General features: G+C 42.3%; 1 protein-coding gene across 3 annotated transcripts in view; it reads left to right on the forward strand.

Annotated features, from left to right (window-relative positions):
* The window catches only part of drp2 (dystrophin related protein 2), a 108039-nt gene that overhangs the window by 58580 nt on the left and 29866 nt on the right, over positions 1-19593 (forward strand). For all 3 annotated transcript variants that reach the window (XM_072436753.1, XM_072436771.1, XM_072436761.1), the window contains exons 4-12: positions 1388-1508; positions 2046-2157; positions 2569-2725; positions 4905-5051; positions 8353-8431; positions 10087-10147; positions 10949-11010; positions 12675-12749; positions 18163-18364. In XM_072436753.1, the coding sequence (XP_072292854.1) occupies positions 1388-1508; positions 2046-2157; positions 2569-2725; positions 4905-5051; positions 8353-8431; positions 10087-10147; positions 10949-11010; positions 12675-12749; positions 18163-18364 (1016 nt within the window). The remainder of the gene's footprint in view (positions 1-1387; positions 1509-2045; positions 2158-2568; positions 2726-4904; positions 5052-8352; positions 8432-10086; positions 10148-10948; positions 11011-12674; positions 12750-18162; positions 18365-19593) is intronic.

Here is a 19593-nt window from a genome sequence, read left to right on the forward strand (position 1 = left end):
GCCCTATTCCTGAACTTACCTCTATTCTGTGGCTATAGTCTGATGGACTTGTCAGGTCTACTAGGCGATGTGCAGCCACACATGGACAGTACAGTTTATTAGAGAGACATCCTAGCGTGTGGGTCACGCTTCTGACAGAGGCGACAAATGGAATATGTAGTGGTAAAGTGGTGGATAGAAAAACATTCTCTCACTTAAGGTCATGCAAAATAATGTAGAGATGACTCAGACTCAGATTTTCTCCCTTCTCTGGCTTCGTGACCTCAGGCTTTTACTGGGAAAAGGAATCCGAGGAGCTTGAACACCTCATGCAGGGGGATATATGGTCCATAGTGATTCCTAAAGTGTACGTTAGCTCGTTTTGCTTTATTGTACAGTGAAATCCACAGTGAAAGAACTGGGCTACGGGACAGTAGAGACGACTAATCTAGTTTCTGTCAGCCCTTGGGGATGTTCCCATACAACGTGTCGTCTATTGCAGTACACATGGCCTTTGATTTACACAAAGGGAGCACTTTTCACCGAGCTCCTATGCCGCTTTGTCTTTTGTTAATTGGAGCCGTCTTTGATTGCAGACCGGCCGACCATCACGCCCAGTAGATTTGTCTTTGTGCCGCGCCCTGGGCTCTTAACACAGCCATAGAAACCCCTGTGTTACATCCCTGTGTATTCAAATGAACCCCGCTTCTCTGCCTTTGAACTCCAGCATGTGGGTGTTTTTGCCTCTGCTGCTTCCTATCAATTTGACTGTCAATTTGAGCGTGATTGTTTGAAAGTAAATGCGACTTGACGGCAGCTCAGGGCTCCAGATTGGGTTTTAATGAGCGTTTCATTGAGGTCACAGAAAGACAAACTGTGCCGTTCTCACACAAAAACGTACACAATGAAATATTCACATGCACACACACTTTAGTTTAGTTTAAGTCATTCAAACGCGGCGTAACCGTTAGCCATAATTAACCACTTTGACATGCCTTTAAATATTGCCCTGCACCAGTTTAATGCTTGTAAACCCAGACCCTTCTCACTGTGAAACGACAGCCGTGGCGACCTTAAATTCTTTTAAACCAATAGCAGCAGGTATCCTTCTGATTAATGAGCACGCTCCTCTCATTCCCATTTGTTCATATCGCACATTAATCTTTCAATTATCTTTCCAATTACGCTAATAGTTTGGGGTTCAGCACCAGAGGAGAAGATAGACTGGTCAGATTTTAATTGTAAAGTGTGACATTTTGCAAGCATTTTGTAATCATATAAATTATACTTTGACTAATGGCGTGGCTGTATTTATCTGGCACTATATTTATCTTTGCAGTTAACTCCAGGACACTGTTTGGTTCTTGTTGTCGCTCCCGTACTGACGTTTGTCTCTGCGTCCTGCCAGGCCTTCATGGAGGATGTGAAGTCCCGCGGGCCCTTCATCTACTCAGTGCTGGAGTCAGCCCAGGCGTTTTTGGCCCAGCACCCGTTCCAGGAGCCTGAGGAGAGCCTGAGCGATGGAAAAGGTCTGCACCCTTCACTGTCGAGCCAACCACTGCTCCAGCCAAAATATCACAGTCACCACCGCTGTGGAGCCGCGAGCCCCTGCTCCAACCCCTCGCGCAGGTGAACTCCTCCATTAGCAGTTATAACGGCGCTGCCACACTGGAAGCAGGAAGTACCCAAGTCGGGACCAATTAAGTGGAGTTCACCCACTCCTCAGCACCGTCTGTTTAGATCAATAAGAAAGTGAGCAGTGTGTCTCTTCCGCCCACATTTCTGCTGTAGCCCGGCACTCACTCACCTGGAGGCGACACAGCGCTGTTTCTCATGACATTCCCGCCTTATCTCTTCTCATTTATTTTTATTTATTCATTTTTGGGGCCCGGAGGCTTCGTTAGACAGGACGGCTCAGTGTGAATTGGGGATGAGAGACATGGGCGGACGTGCAGCAAACTGAGCTAGGATTCGAACACAGAACACTGCGGCCGGCTGCACACTCCATGGGTAGCGCTCTCATTTATTCTCTACGAGTGAGTATTATTTTAAGCTTTCTTCTACAGACGTGTCTCCACGACGGCGTATTCTCAATGTGAGTCGATCGGTATGGAAGCAGGCGAACGTAGCCAGTGACCTATGGGAGAAGCTGACAGCGCGCTGCGTAGACCGCCACAGGTCAGACATGCTTACCATTTATCAGTGTTTTCATGGACGACGTTCATCACAGCGGTAAAGCTCTGAGGGGCCTGGGCTTCATTGGAGATCTCAGTTTGCCATATTTGTGAGAATGTACATGTCCATGCAACTATATTGGGGGAAATGGCTTATATTTTCAATGAACAAGCAGAGAAAGAACAAGTTTCATTCACATTTTTTTTTTTAATGTCTTAAATGTATACCATGTACTGTAAAGTGATGCTAAGCGCTCTAAATTCAACTGTAGCCCCCCCCCCCCCCCCCCCCTCACAGTTAATTTCTCGTTAAGGAGATATTGTTAATGACATTTCCTAATCCAGTTTTTCCCATTATGCTTTAGCAAATCAAATACATGATTCATCTATTCCAGAAACTCTTACTTTGTTGCAGACACATGGAGCTTACGTTGGAGCGGTTGCTACAGATCCAGGCTGCCATGGAGGAGCTCGCTGTAGCATTGGACCAGGCTGAGGGGGTCCGGGACGCCTGGGAGCCTGTCGGGGACCTCTTCATCGACTCTCTACAGGACCATATAGATGCCACCAAGGTACAATGTTCTATAATCCACTGCATGTTCCCTTCTCTCCTATGAGCCAATTATACTTTTATGTGATAGGATTGCCTCAAGCTGAGTTCGCAGACAACAAAGAGTGACATTCAAAATTACAGATGAATATTTGATACCAGTTGTGTGTTTGTTTTGCGTGCTTCTATACACAGGGCATTCATGTTTGATGTGACACTTCGACAAGACACTTCAATCTGACATAATGAGAGGCAGGGGCGGTGAATAGATGCTTTTAAATAAATGGCAGGTCATTGATGTAGTCATTATGGAGTGCGATGTTGCCGCTGTATGTAATTGTGCGGCACGTCTCATTCATTAGGAGTGAGGGCTCTTCACTGTAATCATGTCAGCGTTTAGGCTCCTGTCATCACCAGCACATGTCTCACCAGCTCTGAGGGCCTGCCCTGTCACTTGTCCTCATGTATCCTACACTTTCAGACAGACAAAGCCTGCTATAAATCTGTTAACATGATGCCCACACACCACATTGCACAACTAGACACAGGACAAACCCTACTGCACCATATACTATACACATACTTATTGCTAAATCTGTAAATGCATTATTTATGTCTCAAAAGCAACAGTCAGTCTCGCATGAATCAGAAATCCTAAGATTAAAGTTTTAATTTCCCCACAATTTGGATCAAGATTTCCAATGTTTATACCTCTTCCATTGCAAAATTTACCCTTTTGTGATCAAATATGTCTGTTTTGAATCTAATATCATCCAACTACGATCAGATACTACTTTGCGTTTGGTTGTCATCAATAAATTCACACATCATGCAATGGACTATATGGTTAATGTGATGCTAGCATTGGAAATATTATGACTTCCGTATAACATAAATATACTGACTTGTGGCTATATACTTTCATATGTACCTCTCTTTATGTAATCTCTTTGCCTTAAAGGTCCCATAACATGCAAAATCGACTTTTCAGAGCTTTTAACCTTCTTACATTGCTATTTGTGCTTCATATATGTACCCAGAGTGTTTTTTTGATTGATTCCCGCAGTGTTTAGCTATATTACAGACTATCTCCTTTCCTCAAATCTCCAAACTGACGGGCAGTGGCTGCAAGACCGCGTCATAACCACAGGCACGCGTCATCATCCCCCCTCCCCCTCCCCCCTCTCCACCCCCCTCCCGCCTGCCGCCTCCCGCCCCCTTCCCCTCGGCTCCGCGCTGGCTCCAGGCTCGTCTCCCCATACAAGCCCTGGAGTTTTTCTGCTTCGATTTACGACGAAACACGGTTCAAAGAGGCCCAAAACTTCATTAATGATATCGCACTCTTTACTATTATCACAATGGTGAAGGTTTATGTGGCAGTTGATGCAGCAACCGGGAAAATAAACGGAGAGAAGTTCTATCCGATACCGAAAAACCAGGAAATAAGAGCGCGATGGACATAAGACTTTTATTTATTTATATATATATATAGATATATATATATATCTATATATATATATATCTGTTCTGCGCACGCTGTAGAATAAACACCAGATTTATTTAGGCTCAAAGTAGTGTTGATCTGAAGTTCTATCGTTTCTCACTCAGTCGCGCGGCAGGAGCGGCGCAGCGCGGAGCACACGGCTGTGGGGCTACGTCACGGGTGGGCGGGGCACACACGCGCTCTGAGACTACGTCACGGGTTGGGCGGGGGAGCCAGATCGCTCTTCGCAAGGGTGGGGGCGAATATCAAACCAAGCCGTCTGCATTTCCGGGTTGGTGAGGGGGTCCAAGGTCTGGGTGATATTTCTTAACTATTATGTTAAGGGTGTTGCACAACCCTTATTATTATCAATTATACACTTAGGATAGACTACGAAACGTGAAAAAAAAGCATGTTATGGCACCTTTAAAGTCTTAATCTTAAAATGAAGCCAGCATTCCCCGCTCATAACCTTTAAACTCAAAGTCCATTACAATATGTTTTCACTTTGGCTCGGGAAGCTAATATATAGTTGCTGCCAAATTACTTCCAAAACAGAACTGACAAGTATAATGTATCACATTTGTATTGATTCTTTTGAACATTAATTTCTTTGGCATTAGTTCAAAGTGAATGTTCATTCTCTGTGCTTTTTCTATTTTTCCACATTTAATATCCCACCTATTCACTCCACTGTGCTCTGTGCCTGGTGGTGCAGTTGTTTAAGGAGGAGCTGGCGCAGGTGAAAGAGGGCATGAAGCACGTGAATGACCTGGCACACCAGCTGGCCATTTCAGATGTCCATTTGTCCATGGACAACGCACGTGCCTTGGAGCATCTCAACAGCAGGTGGAAAGTGCTTCAGGTAAAGTTCCTCAAGAGTGTTCAAACTCTTTGTATGGCCGAAGAAAATGTGTAAGCTATTGTTTGATGACTATTCTGCCTCCTCACCTTCTGACAGGCTGGGTTTCTGTGGTTTATATGTTTATTTATATACATATTATATTATATTTATTCATCTCGCAATACAAAGTTTTACCTCTGAAAATCACGGTAGAGATTTACAGAACAGAAGGATGTTGTTCTTTTGTTTTATTATCAGAATGAAAATAACTTTATTTATCCCCATTGGGTAAATTATTTTCATTACTGTCAGGCAGCTGGAAAGAAGAAGAAATAGAGTTATAACAAATACATTTAAGAAACTAAAATGAAATTCGGAACAAGCGTGAGAATAAAATGCAAAAAAAAACTTATAGAAATAAAAGACATAATACATAATATTATATGGTTTCCTTTAATATTTAAACTTTCAAGTAAACGTATTACAAATATTTGTATAGGTCAATTTCTGAAAACTCAGCATTTCATTTGCAAAAGAGAAATAGTGCTTTTATTTATTTAAGTATTTAAGTTTTTTTTAACAGAAAAGTAAAAACAGTTGTAGACCCAGTGCATTGTGGACCGTCCCGTCATTGTCTCTCTCCACACTTTCAGTATAGGAGTCTTAGTATTGGCTCTTTCTCCGCAGCGTTAAAACCAGGTTTTTTCAAATATGCACGTGCAGTCACCTCCTGAATGACCTGGATGACCCGGTAACCAGCCATGCACACTTCAATCCACATCGGAAAGAACAACGGACCGTCCACAGTCAAATCAACACAATTCAAACTTGACTCAAGTGTCTTCCCCTCTGGATGATATAGGCATGAAAATACAATGCTTGGTCATACGGGCTATTGATGTTCTAATGATTCCAGTAGCAGCAGACATCAAATAATATTGAGAGGACCAACTCTTCACTGCATCACAGGCTTCAGTCACAGAGCAATCCTTCTTGTACACTGATATAATCTTTATCCTGACATTTAACAGACAGAGCGGCTCAATCAACTTAACTCGATCACGTAGGAGGTGGAGCAGGAACAGTACGTCCACCGCAACTTCCGCCTCACTTTGAATCTGCTTGACAAAGCACCACTCCTCAAATGTATTTCTGTCAAATGTCCCCATCAACTGCATCTGGTACAAAACCAAACCAAGACAGGGAGAAAGTTAATTTTCACGGAATTATTGTAAAAAAAAAAGTGCTACAGTTAAGGTTTTATTGAGTGGTGATAATGTTACATATTAATGCAAAGCGTACCTGGTGTGAAGACGTGCTTTTAAACACAGCCGAGTCCCATGATGCCTCTCACCTTCACCTCCCGTCTCTGTTTTGCTGTTCTAAACCTACGGCTGCCGACAGAGTGAAGTGACCTAAAGCAATATTTTACACTGTCCAACTGTAGTCTCAGGCGGTTTCTCCTTCAGCAGCCTCTGTAGTGCTCAAGTACAACTACTCAACCTTAACTCGTGTCATTTTATAAACAGCATGGCATTGGACAGCTGCACTTGCACTCATGTCGAGTCGAGGACCTGTCAGTATTGCCTTTTGTGACATTATAGTAACAGCAATAACAGTTTAAAACCGTACGAGATAGGTAATATTCAGGTAATAAGTCATTTGATATTCAAGTCGCCAGAGTTTTGTTCCAATATAATCTTGAATGTTGGAGGTGTTTCAATGGTCCATGTTGAGGAAGGAGCCTGTTGTATTCCATCAGTGCAGAACACAGTGGTGCAGGGCTTTCATTTGGAGCTGTGTGTCTTGTTTTTCCGATCTCAAACAAATCAAATCATTTGGTTTTTGTTGGCAACACCTCACTATGTTGACAATATTTCTTCAGAATTCTAACCGCAGACGACGTTGTACAAACCATGTCTGATCATCTGAAATAGAAGTCTTTTTCTACATAGACACTTATTAGAGCTTATTCAAGGTCATGTGATGCTCAATATGTGTCTCCATTAATTGAGCCATTCATTTAGTTTATTTTTGATCTTGTACCCTTTTTCTGTAATAGTCCTTCTGCTTAATTCACCCTGGGCCAAGTATGTTTTGTGATGACTCTGTGGCCATTTATATTCTAAAACCCAGCCACAAATGAACAAAATTGGCTGTACTAACTGTATCCTTACTGAGGGATCCACTTCTGCCATGTCTTGTCCGTGGCTGCAACCTCTGATGTCGGGCGTGTTCTCTGCTTTTGGGTTCTTTTTTGAGCACTGATAAATGGGCTTTTAATCATTAGTGTGGCTCTCTTTTGATCCTAGAAAAAAGGTTTAAAAAAATATATTTCAGCTCAATGGTAATTACTATTTCTTTTCATGTGAAATCAAAGTCCAAAAACCTTTGAATTTGTGCAGGCACGTAATTAAAATGATGAATGTAAATCCCAGAAACGTCGTCTTTGCCGTTGATTTCAGGCTCCCTTTGCTATTATGAGAACATATTTCTAAATTTGATTTGGTAATATTTGTCAACCGTGGATAATTCAGTCATTTATCTTCCTTATGGCAGCCTTGGATGTTTGTACAGCAAATAGATTTTGCAACAGCCCTCGCTGGCACATTCACAACACTTTATATATTAATACAAACCAATTAAATCACACTTTTATTTTGGGGGGGATTGGCCAATGAGGTGTGATAAGTGTAATGAGGCTACATTTGGCCACTTATTGCTGGTTCTATTACAATTTTCCCCTGAATATTTGAACTTCCCTGAGAGCATTTACCAGTCCATTTCAAAAGTCAATGCTTTCAAAGTTTTAAGTATTTTTCTATAACATGCACAACAGAAGCAGGACATCTGGACAGCCATCAATGTATAACACATAAATCGACTCTTTAAAGTGCAATACATTCATTTAAAATAATATTTTTGATGTAATTCAACAAATCCTTTAAGCATTATTTCATGTTGACTTCACTGAGAAGCAGTTCAAGCACATTAATATCAACTTTCAGGCGCATGATATAAAACTATTCATGTAATTCACTTTATGTTTTATGATGCAATCCACAACTTTAACTGCTCAATATCCTTATTTGAACTGAATGCTTGACTTTGTATAATCTTTGGCTCTATTTTCTCATCGCTGCTCTTCAAAGGAGTCCTGCAGTCGGGTTGTGGAGGGAAACGGCATCATTTCTATTCCGCGCTAAGTAATATAGAGGAAGCAGGTGGTCGTAGGTCTGCCGGATTCCATTGTGGGGATTTGGTGATGGAGCGCGCTAACGGCACGGCTTCCTTTGATTAAACGCGGCGTGTGTCTTTTTAGGGATCCATCGAGGAGCGTCTGAAGCAGCTCCAGGACGCTCACCGAGACTTTGGTCCGGGATCGCAGCACTTCCTTTCCAGTAAGAGCGCCCGTCTTCTTCTGCCGGTTTGAAGTCTGTGCTTGTGTTGCCCTAATCTGTTCCATGCTGAGCCAAAGCGCCGGCTCCGAGTGTACATAAAAAGGCCTAAAGAAGTCGACTTGTGAGTGACTATATGGGATCCGGATGGAGTTTTAGTCTTTCTTCACTTCACTGACTTTTGAAGAAAAGAAAAAAGTTGTTACATAGAACATTGGCACATACCAGATGTTGAGATATTTTACCAGTTATTAAAAAAGATAGTTTGCAAAAAGCTGTCACAAATCATTGAAGGATAACACAATAGCAAATTTTATTGTAGTGTTTTTATATTGTGTGAAGACATATAATGTTTTTTTTCAATTATTCACTGTACAATTCCTCAAGTATGTCACTAGTCTTATCAAATAAAACATTCGGAAGGGAAAAGTAATGGTACTGTCACATAAATAACGAGATAAAAAGCACTTTACATTTAAGTTGACTTTTTTGTTTGTATAGATTGAAATGTAATTACTTTTATTTACTTCTTACAATTCAGACGGTTGTTATTTTTCTTCTTATATTGTAACCTAATTAATCACAATAATCGATTGACCAAATAATATTGTCATCCCTAGTGTCAATATAGAATTGGTATACATGGCACTTCTCTTCTGTTTGAATCTGCCTCAGTGAACACTTTCTGCTTTGAACAGCTCGACATGCGCCTTGTTTTTCTTCTTTTACCTGCTGTTCCTCAAAGGCCAGTGAGACGGGAGCAGGGAACACACAAATGTGATTTAGCCTGCCCGCTTTATACTGATTAAGCAGTGTTTGTGTCCTCAGCAGCCGCATTGCATTTTACGCTTGTCACGCTGGCTCCAAGGGGCCCCAGTGGAGCTTAAACAGTCAAAGTGTAGCGCCAGCTCAGACTAGTGCTCCCTGAAGGAACGTCTGGCTTTGGGTTTGTTGTTCTCACCGTGCCCTTGTTTTATGCTCAAGCTCAAGCGCTAATGCATAAAAACACACGTCTGCTTTTACCATTACATACACCTTTTATAATCCGTCCAACTTATTTCAGACCAGTACATTACCTCTCCAAACAGGTCTGGTTATTGTTTACTGGTAAATTTAGCTGTCTCACTTCCTTCGGACATTTGAGCCAGTGTGACACATACTACAAATACTGTGGTGACAATTTTCAGACTATGTGTTCCAAAACTACAAAGGAAAAACAAACATAAACATGCTTATCTTTTTCTTTTCACAGTTTGCCCCTAAAGTGCTAGTCCTTTTGCCAAACCTTAGACATAACAACACACATGGAACTGCATTTATAGTCCACTGGAACCTATAACAAAGATGATATGCAGTGTGTTGTCTTTGATGCTGTCCCCATGTTCTCTTCACTGCAGTCCGCCTCCTCCGTTCCTCCCTTTGTCCCTGCTTCCCTCACTTACCCTCCTGTGCTGTATCAGTCCAAGCCAAACAGCCAAAGACTCTGCAGAGGGGCCTCACAATAGAGCTGTTCCCATGGCTTTTTCTGTGCCCGTTGTAGCTCTGTTAAGAGGCTCTAAGCGGACACGCTGTCTGGACACTGTGTCAGGGGCTTGGTGCATAGAGGCCGTTCATACCCAACATTTCTATTTTGATTCATTGTGTTTGTGTTTGTGTAGGTTCAGTGCAGATACCATGGGAGCGCGCCATCTCCCCCAACAAAGTGCCCTACTACATCAAGTAAGTATGTGTCCTTAGTGGATATACACCTAAAATACCATATAGTAGTTCTCAAATGGTGTTGTCATGATGCTAAAATTAACTTTCTTTGATAATATGTGATGATACACTAGTTCTGGAAAGGTCCAACTTCATTCCTTTTCAGTATTAATACTTTTACGTTTAAATACTAGTTTCTGAATTTTTTGACATCCCTATTCCCAGGAGAGCTGAATGGAATAGACTGAATGAATAATTACAAAAAGCATGAATATTAGTGACAGACAATCTTACATGTTACCAGATCTGTTCTAGCTATTTTTACATACGTGTAACTAATTATGACAGTGTTGCTCCTGAGATCATGGTCGTCCATCTTCCTAAATCATCTATAAATTAATCTTATTAACCATGTTTAAATGTTACATTGCACTCGCCGTGGGAGCAGTAACTTGACTGTTCAACCTGAAAACCATTCATTTTTGCAATTATTTTTCTTCATATTTTTGCTTTTCCTTTCTGAAACATTCAATGCAGTAATTTAGCAAGCAACAAGAGGAATGTTGCATTTCTGTGCACGAGTGTTTCATGTTCAGTTTGGGCTTTGAAATTGTCACCTCACAGACCACTACTGTAGAGACTTTGAAAACCTTTGTGTATTTTGAGAAGAAGGCTCAAAACTTTTATAAACATTTCCATTTGACTAATTTCCCAATCATCTTCTCTCCTTCACCAGCCTCACATGGTCATTTAATTCCAGTTCCATCTTGATCTTGGTGACATGTGGTTCTTTTGTCTTTTCTTTTGTTTTTCTGCTAACAGCCACCAAGCCCAGACGACATGCTGGGACCATCCAAAGATGACAGAACTGTACCAGGCCCTTGGTAAGTGAGGAGACAATTAGAAAGTCTTCCTATAGTCGTACTCATTGAGACCCCGCTGGGCCCTCGCTGCCCCTCTCTCCAGTCACTTTGACGCTCCTGTCACATGGCTCATTAATGTCCCAGGATTTGGATCACCCGAGGGACCACAGCAGTGATGTCATTAACCTATGGGGCCCAATTTGCCATCGCTCTGATTGCTTTTTCTTAAGCCCGTAATTAATTTTGATGAAACGACATGATGCGTTGCGATAATCTGATCCGACACCACACTAGCAGGGGACTGAGGGAGCGGATTCTGCTACCAACCAACATGCGTGTTACTGTACGCAGATGATATTGGTGTACTGAATTAATAGACTGAATAATGTGATAGAATTCTTAGATATTTATTGAGTAGTAGAAGTATCTAGCGAATAAATTTATGAAATATAAAATAAACTGAGGAAAGATGCTGTGTTGCTATATTTATGTATGTACCCATAATAACATTGTAACAAAGATTTCAAAATGTTGTCAAATGGAAAGGTTTAAGTGTGTTTTGATTTCCATCCAAAGGGCAATTTTCAATTCTCAAGCAACATCTGGTAGAAGGTTGAATATAGAGGGGAGGAGCACTGAAAGCATACACCTTAATCAAGTTGTTTACTACACACAAGTTCCAGGAAGCCATTGTCCTCTTGTAGAGAAACCTTTACTACTATAAAACACACATGGGTGACTATAGGGCAGGGATCACCTAAAGGGCAGGGATCACCTAAAGGGCAGGGATCACCTTTGGGCCTCTCTCAGTCACCCGCATAGACCTGTTCTAAATATAGAACAGCTCAGCCAAAGCTTTGTGTTTCACCCAAAACTCCTTTAGGCTTATTTATATGAGATCTGGGCATGTAGAGATGGCAACAGATGAGATAACCAGCAACCCAGTAATCCCGTAGTTACAAGTCGCTAAAGTCGCCAAGCCAATAGTGACGTATCCCATGGATGAGCATGGACAGTGCTGGATCTGCAGCACAACACACCAAACATGTTTTAAACAGGTCGAACTCAAACTTACACGGGACTGAATCAGGTCCAAACAGAGCCACATGAGGATGTTGGACCTTTGCTTGTATATTGACAATTACATTCATTTACTCATTGAATGAGTTAGTTCTAGATTTAATACAAAGTTACCTGATTTCCTGATATTCTTTTAAACTGTTGTTTTGTTCCTATCACTCATAGGTTTAAAATGTAACTTGTGTTTTCATATAAAAAAATACATAGAAATACATGCGTAGACTATGCTTTACTATGGCTGTTAAAAGTGCAGTTATTATAAGCTGTTACCAATATATTATAGAATATTATAGAACATGCAATGAGGATGGCTGACCAGTTTGTTAATCACATCAAATAGACAGTAGATCGGCTGCTTATTTTAGTTAAATAACCAATATATATTCAACCTCAAACAACATCAATTATCTCTTGTCAACTTGAATGCAAGTCATGAAACCACTGTATGCTGATCTGAGATAGAGTCTAATTAGTGTCTTGCATAGCGTGATAAACAGTACAGTGTATTCCTCGATGGCATCAGTGAACGGATGTGAGGGATTGCTTTGTTTTCCCTCATCAGTTCATTTGCTGTAATCTCTTTTATCTCTCTCTCCTTCCATTAGCGGATCTGAACAACATCAAGTTCTCAGCATACAGGACGGCCATGAAGCTGCGGCGGGTGCAGAAAGTGCTTAGATGTGCGTACTGGATTTCAATACTGCTACTTCCCTTTGAGTGTGATATCTAATGTTATCTGAATGGATCCTTTATGACCAGCCCTATTTTGGGAACATGATCTCACCACTACACAGTTTTATATAGCACTCTAAAAGCCAGTGCTAGAAGCTAGCCAAAATCAGTTAAGCATTGCATGTTTCCGCTAATATTTAGATCTATATTTCATATTGATATACATTTTAAGACAAAGGCTGTGTCAGAATGTCCACAATATTACTCACATGGGGCACAATTCAGGGCTTACGCCAGTTTAGTCGTGTCTGAATGTCCAACAGGTGAGAAAGTGGTGCACTCGAAAACGAACCACTGTTAATTAAACCATTACGCAGCAAAGTTGCTAATGTTGCTGCTAATGTTAGCCGCATACCTTAGATGGAGCTGTGAAAAGATCACCATCATAGGCAAAAAGCTGAATAATCCATTCCATTTGATTTTTGACAATCAATCCATGTTAAATTAAAAAAATAATAATAATTAAAAGTACAGATTTGTCCAATATTTATTACAAAATATTTTTTTCCAGGATTTTGCTGACCTTTCCCCACCTAAACTCCAGAGTCACGTGAACATGGAGAAAGTAGTGAGCTGCTTGTCAGAATCGCTCTGTGAATGAGTCTAATACAGGGTCTATAGAGAGTTTTTAGGGGCTAGGATGCAGTCAAAGAGTAGAAAACATTTTTGACACCTACGCCACACTTCTTTAAAATAACTCTTAAATTGGCTGCCCTTCTCTGACAGCTATTTCTGTTTGCTTTGGACTGGTACAAAGAATATACTGCATTGACAGATAACAGAGAGGTAGATGTTCATCATGTTGTCTCTAAGGAATCTTTTCCAAGCTGTATTTCTCTTGGCATTTTCCATTTCACTTATCATATTAACAGCGTGTAACTGACTCCAAATAGTCCTGTTTAGCATTGTACTCTGAATTACATCCCATTGCATGGCCTTCTCTTTGTTCTTCAATCTTTTCCCTGCGCCGTACCTCTGCACCTCCACACATGAATGCATAATCACATCTCCACTTTAATGATCCCAGTTTTGCTAAGGCTATAACTGCACTGACAGATAAGTGAAACAACAAGACAGGCGCTATCCATTTATACCGTAAAACGTCCAACATGGTGCCTGTAAAATCCTGTTGGTGCTGGCTGTGAATCATTTGTACTTTTCTGTCTGTTCCTCTTGTGAATGTTCTTATCCCTTCCTCTTGTTGCCTGCTACAGCTGATAGCACCAGAGTATTTAATTGCCGTGATAACTGCAGTACTCTCTGGTCTATGAATGATTCAGCTGCACCATGTAAAAGCAAGTCAAAAGTACATTATGCGCTTCCTCTCCAACGTTTCCAATACAAGCCTTATCTTTCTGCCTTATTATCACACTATCCAATTATACCTGACGTTGAGCTTTTAGAACCGCTACCAGGGATGGGCCATCAAATTAGTTTCGCTGAAATCAGATTTATATCACTGCTCTTGAATGCTGCGGTCGGGGCATAAGTGGGTAAGAGAACGAATACACCGAGCAGCCAGCCGAGCACCTTTGGTCGAGGTGAGAGATCCAGCTCCATATCACTGGGTGTTTGTCTTAATAAGTGGAACAGCATTTATGAAACTAATGTTTTCAAGTTTCTGCAGGTTAGCTACCTGTATACAAGACATATAAAGGCCCACTTTCTGTGCGCTATGACCTCAATCTATAGCAATAAAGCAAATGTTTTTTTTTTGTGATTAGTGCTGCACTATTAGGTTTAAATTTTCTTTTATGTTCCGGCAGTTCTTAAACTGTAAGCACTAAACGTAATCTTGTATTGTTTTAATAGTCAGGAGAGTCAAATGATCAGCTCCAAACTTCTATGAACAGAGATGATTCCAAGAAGAAGGGCATTCAACATAAAACTGTAGCAACCCAAGCCACAGTGTTTGTCCTTTGATATTATTAGGTACTTCACAATGCTGCCAGTAGGTCTGACATATTATTTCACACCACCTTAACCATCAATTAGCAATATATTTGGGGAATGGAATTTAAAAAAAGATAAAACACTTTCCAAAACGGAACTTTTTTTTTTTTTCAGATGTAAATGCCTGTTGTAAATAACGGCACACAATTGAACTTTCCCTGATATTGAGGGAATTGGTAATTTTCCATTTCCATTAACTTGGACCTGGAGTGACTTGTGTTTACTTCTTGAAGTGGACCTGGAGTGACTTGTGTTTACTTGTTGCAGTGGACCTGGAGTGACTTGTGTTTACTTGCTGCAGTGGACCTGGAGTGACTTGTGTTTACTTGTTGCACTGGACCTGGAGTGACTTGTGTTTACTTGTTGCAGTGGACCTGGAGTGACTTGTGTTTACTTGTTGCAGTGGACCTGGAGTGACTTGTGTTTACTTGCTGCAGTGGACCTGGAGTGACTTGTGTTTACTTGTTGCAGTGGACCTGGAGTGACATGTGTTTACTTGCTGCAGTGGACCTGGAGTGACTTGTGTTTACTTGCTGCAGTGGACCTGGAGTGACTTGTGTTTACTTGTTGCAGTGGACCTGGAGTGACTTGTGTTTACTTGTTGCAGTGGACCTGGAGTGACTTGTGTTTACTTGTTGCAGTGGACCTGGAGTGACTTGTGTTTACTTGCTGCAGTCACTTGTTGCAGTGGACCTGGAGTGACCTGTGTTTACTTGTTGCAGTGGACCTGGAGTGACTTGTGTTTACTTGTTGCAGTGGACCTGGAGTGACTTGTGTTTACTTGCTGCAGTGGACCTGGAGTGACTTGTGTTCACTTGTTGCACTGGACCTGGAGTGACCTGTGTTTACTTGTTGCAGTGGACCTGGAGTGACTTGTGTTTACTTGTTGCAGTGGACCTGGAGTGACTTGTGTTTACTTGCTGCAGTGGACCTGGAGTGACTTGTGTTCACTTGTTGCACTGGACCTGGAGTGACTTGTGTTTACTTGCTGCAGTGGACCTGGAGTGACTTGTGTTCACTTGTTGCACTGGACCTGGAGTGACTTGTGTTTACTTGTTGCAGTGGACCTGGAGTGACTTGTGTTTACTTGTTGCAGTGGACCTGGAGTGACTTGTGTTTACTTGTTGCAGTGGACCTGGAGTGACTTGTGTTTACTTGTTGCAGTGGACCTGGAGTGACATGTGTTTACTTGTTGCAGTGGACCTGGAGTGACTTGTGTTTACTTGTTGCAGTGGACCTGGAGTGACTTGTGTTTACTTGTTGCAGTGGACCTGGAGTGACTTGTGTTTACTTGTTGCAGTGGACCTGGAGTGACATGTGTTTACTTGTTGCAGTGGACCTGGAGTGACTTGTGTTTACTTGTTGCAGTGGACCTGGAGTGACTTGTGTTTACTTGTTGCAGTGGACCTGGAGTGACTTATGTTTACTTGTTGCAGTGGACCTGGAGTGACTTGTGTTTACTTGTTGCAGTGGACCTGGAGTGACTTGTGTTTACTTGTTGCAGTGGACCTGGAGTGACTTGTGTTTACTTGTTGCAGTGGACCTGGAGTGACTTGTGTTTACTTGCTGCAGTGGACCTGGAGTGACTTGTGTTTACTTGTTGCAGTGGACCTGGAGTGACTTGTGTTTACTTGTTGCAGTGGACCTGGAGTGACTTGTGTTTACTTGTTGCAGTGGACCTGGAGTGACTTGTGTTTACTTGTTGCAGTGGACCTGGAGTGACATGTGTTTACTTGTTGCAGTGGACCTGGAGTGACTTGTGTTTACTTGTTGCAGTGGACCTGGAGTGACTTGTGTTTACTTGTTGCAGTGGACCTGGAGTGACTTGTGTTTACTGGTTGCAGTGGACCTGGAGTGACTTGTGTTTACTTGCTGCAGTGGACCTGGAGTGACTTGTGTTTACTTGTTGCAGTGGACCTGGAGTGACTTGTGTTTACTTGTTGCAGTGGACCTGGAGTGACTTGTGTTTACTTGTTGCAGTGGACCTGGAGTGACTTGTGTTTACTTGTTGCAGTGGACCTGGAGTGACTTGTGTTTACTTGTTGCAGTGGACCTGGAGTGACTTGTGTTTACTTGCTGCAGTGGACCTGGAGTGACTTGTGTTTACTTGCTGCAGTGGACCTGGAGTGACATGTGTTTACTTGTTGCAGTGGACCTGGAGTGACTTGTGTTTACTTGTTGCAGTGGACCTGGAGTGACTTGTGTTTACTTGTTGCAGTGGACCTGGAGTGACTTGTGTTTACTTGTTGCAGTGGACCTGGAGTGACATGTGTTTACTTGTTGCAGTGGACCTGGAGTGACTTGTGTTTACTTGTTGCAGTGGACCTGGAGTGACTTGTGTTTACTTGTTGCAGTGGACCTGGAGTGACTTGTGTTTACTTGTTGCAGTGGACCTGGAGTGACTTGTGTTTACTTGCTGCAGTGGACCTGGAGTGACTTGTGTTTACTTGTTGCAGTGGACCTGGAGTGACTTGTGTTTACTTGTTGCAGTGGACCTGGAGTGACTTGTGTTTACTTGTTGCAGTGGACCTGGAGTGACTTGTGTTTACTTGTTGCAGTGGACCTGGAGTGACTTGTGTTTACTTGTTGCAGTGGACCTGGAGTGACTTGTGTTTACTTGTTGCAGTGGACCTGGAGTGACATGTGTTTACTTGTTGCAGTGGACCTGGAGTGACTTGTGTTTACTTGTTGCAGTGGACCTGGAGTGACTTGTGTTTACTTGTTGCAGTGGACCTGGAGTGACTTGTGTTTACTTGCTGCAGTGGACCTGGAGTGACTTGTGTTTACTTGTTGCAGTGGACCTGGAGTGACTTGTGTTTACTTGTTGCAGTGGACCTGGAGTGACTTGTGTTTACTTGTTGCAGTGGACCTGGAGTGACTTGTGTTTACTTGTTGCAGTGGACCTGGAGTGACTTGTGTTTATTTGTTGCAGTGGACCTGGAGTGACTTGTGTTTACTTGTTGCAGTGGACCTGGAGTGACTTGTGTTTACTTGTTGCAGTGGACCTGGAGTGACTTGTGTTTACTTGTTGCAGTGGACCTGGAGTGACTTGTGTTTACTTGTTGCAGTGGACCTGGAGTGACTTGTGTTTACTTGTTGCAGTGGACCTGGAGTGACTTGTGTTTACTTGCTGCAGTGGACCTGGAGTGACTTGTGTTTACTTGTTGCAGTGGACCTGGAGTGACTTGTGTTTACTTGCTGCAGTGGACCTGGAGTGACTTGTGTTTACTTGTTGCAGTGGACCTGGAGTGACTTGTGTTTACTTGTTGCAGTGGACCTGGAGTGACTTGTGTTTACTTGCTGCAGTGGACCTGGAGTGACTTGTGTTTACTTGCTGCAGTGGACCTGGAGTGACTTGTGTTTACTTGTTGCAGTGGACCTGGAGTGACTTGTGTTTACTTGTTGCAGTGGACCTGGTTGCCGTGAGCAGTCTGGCAGAGGTGTTTCGGGAGCAGGATCTCCAGCAGCCTGAGCATGTGATGGACGTGGTGGAGGTGATCCATGGGCTCACCGCGCTGTACGAGCGTCTGGAGGAGGAGCGCTCAGTCATGGTCAATATCCCTCTGTGTGTGGACATGTGCCTCAACTGGCTGCTCAACGTCTATGACAGGTGCGTTCACTGTGGCTGAGGGTGATGTGGTAATACTCAATACAGAAAATATATGTTCATAATATTTTGCAGCACAATTTCATTTTCGCCCACATTATTGAACAGAAACGTATATATTTGAGGTGGATTTGAGGTAGAATATAGGTTTAAAGCTGACTTGAGCTGTGGAGCAGAATTCTGCTTTTGTTCTGGTCAGAATGTCACACACTGGACATAATTTTGCAGAGAACATCTGTGCTTCCACTGCCTGCTTACCTGTGTCATCCTTCGTCCACGGCTGCTCTGCTCATCCGCTGGGCTCCTGTGTGTTTGGAGCGAGAGGGAGAAAGAGGGGAAACAAACTCCCAGTTCATTTGATCTATTTCTTAAAACTCACTCATCTCTAACACATGGGAGGCTTCACTTCTCGTTCTTCGTGAATGAGGGACTTGGGTCCGGCTCCGGGCTGGAGTCCGCCTATGAGTGATCTGGGCCCTAAATCATGACATCCTTCATCAAATTATCCAACCTAAACGTCACTATAAAAACTGTGGTTTAGATCATATCTGGAAGGGAGAAAGTAGTGTGTTGTCATTTATGATGAAAATTCTGCATTTCTACAAATAAATACTGGTGTGCCACAAAGGTTCACTCTTGGGCCCTAGCTTTTTCCATTGCATATTTATGAGCAGAGGAGCAGAGTTTCAAACGTATGCTGATGATGCTGTGATTTATGTGCTGGAAAGACGTGCGGTTTCAAACGGTTTCTAAACACCTTCAAACCGTGACGATATGTCAAAATGTAAGTCTATCACTGAATGCAAAGAAGACCATGTCTGTTTGCTTTGCTTTTATGAACTCAATCTAAAGATAAATGGACACAATATTGAGCAGGTCTCAAAGATCAAATACCTGGGGCTTTTACTGGATTCACAACTCAAATTTGACATCTCAAAATTGTTTCATGCACACTGTGATTTTTTTCACACTTAAGTTACTGCTGCAGCTTCTGGTCACAGGCCACTCCCACTTCTGTCAAGCCTCTGCAAATGATTTATAATAGAGCCACAGTCACACCACTGTGTTAGTTTGAATAATTTAAAAATGGGTTTCAAAATTACATCAAATTTGAGCAGATTAAAGTCTGCGGGTTCTTGGTGACTAGTTAGTTCCTCCCAGGACAGTGGGGTCCATCACCAGAGGAGCTCAGAGTGGAAACTGTAGAGTCCTGAGACATAAGGCACCAAACA

This window comes from Eucyclogobius newberryi, unplaced genomic scaffold, assembly GCF_026437365.1.
Source record: "Eucyclogobius newberryi isolate DKJ021-1_F unplaced genomic scaffold, fEucNew1.0.hap1 SCAF_11, whole genome shotgun sequence".
Taxonomy (NCBI): domain Eukaryota; kingdom Metazoa; phylum Chordata; class Actinopteri; order Gobiiformes; family Gobiidae; genus Eucyclogobius; species Eucyclogobius newberryi.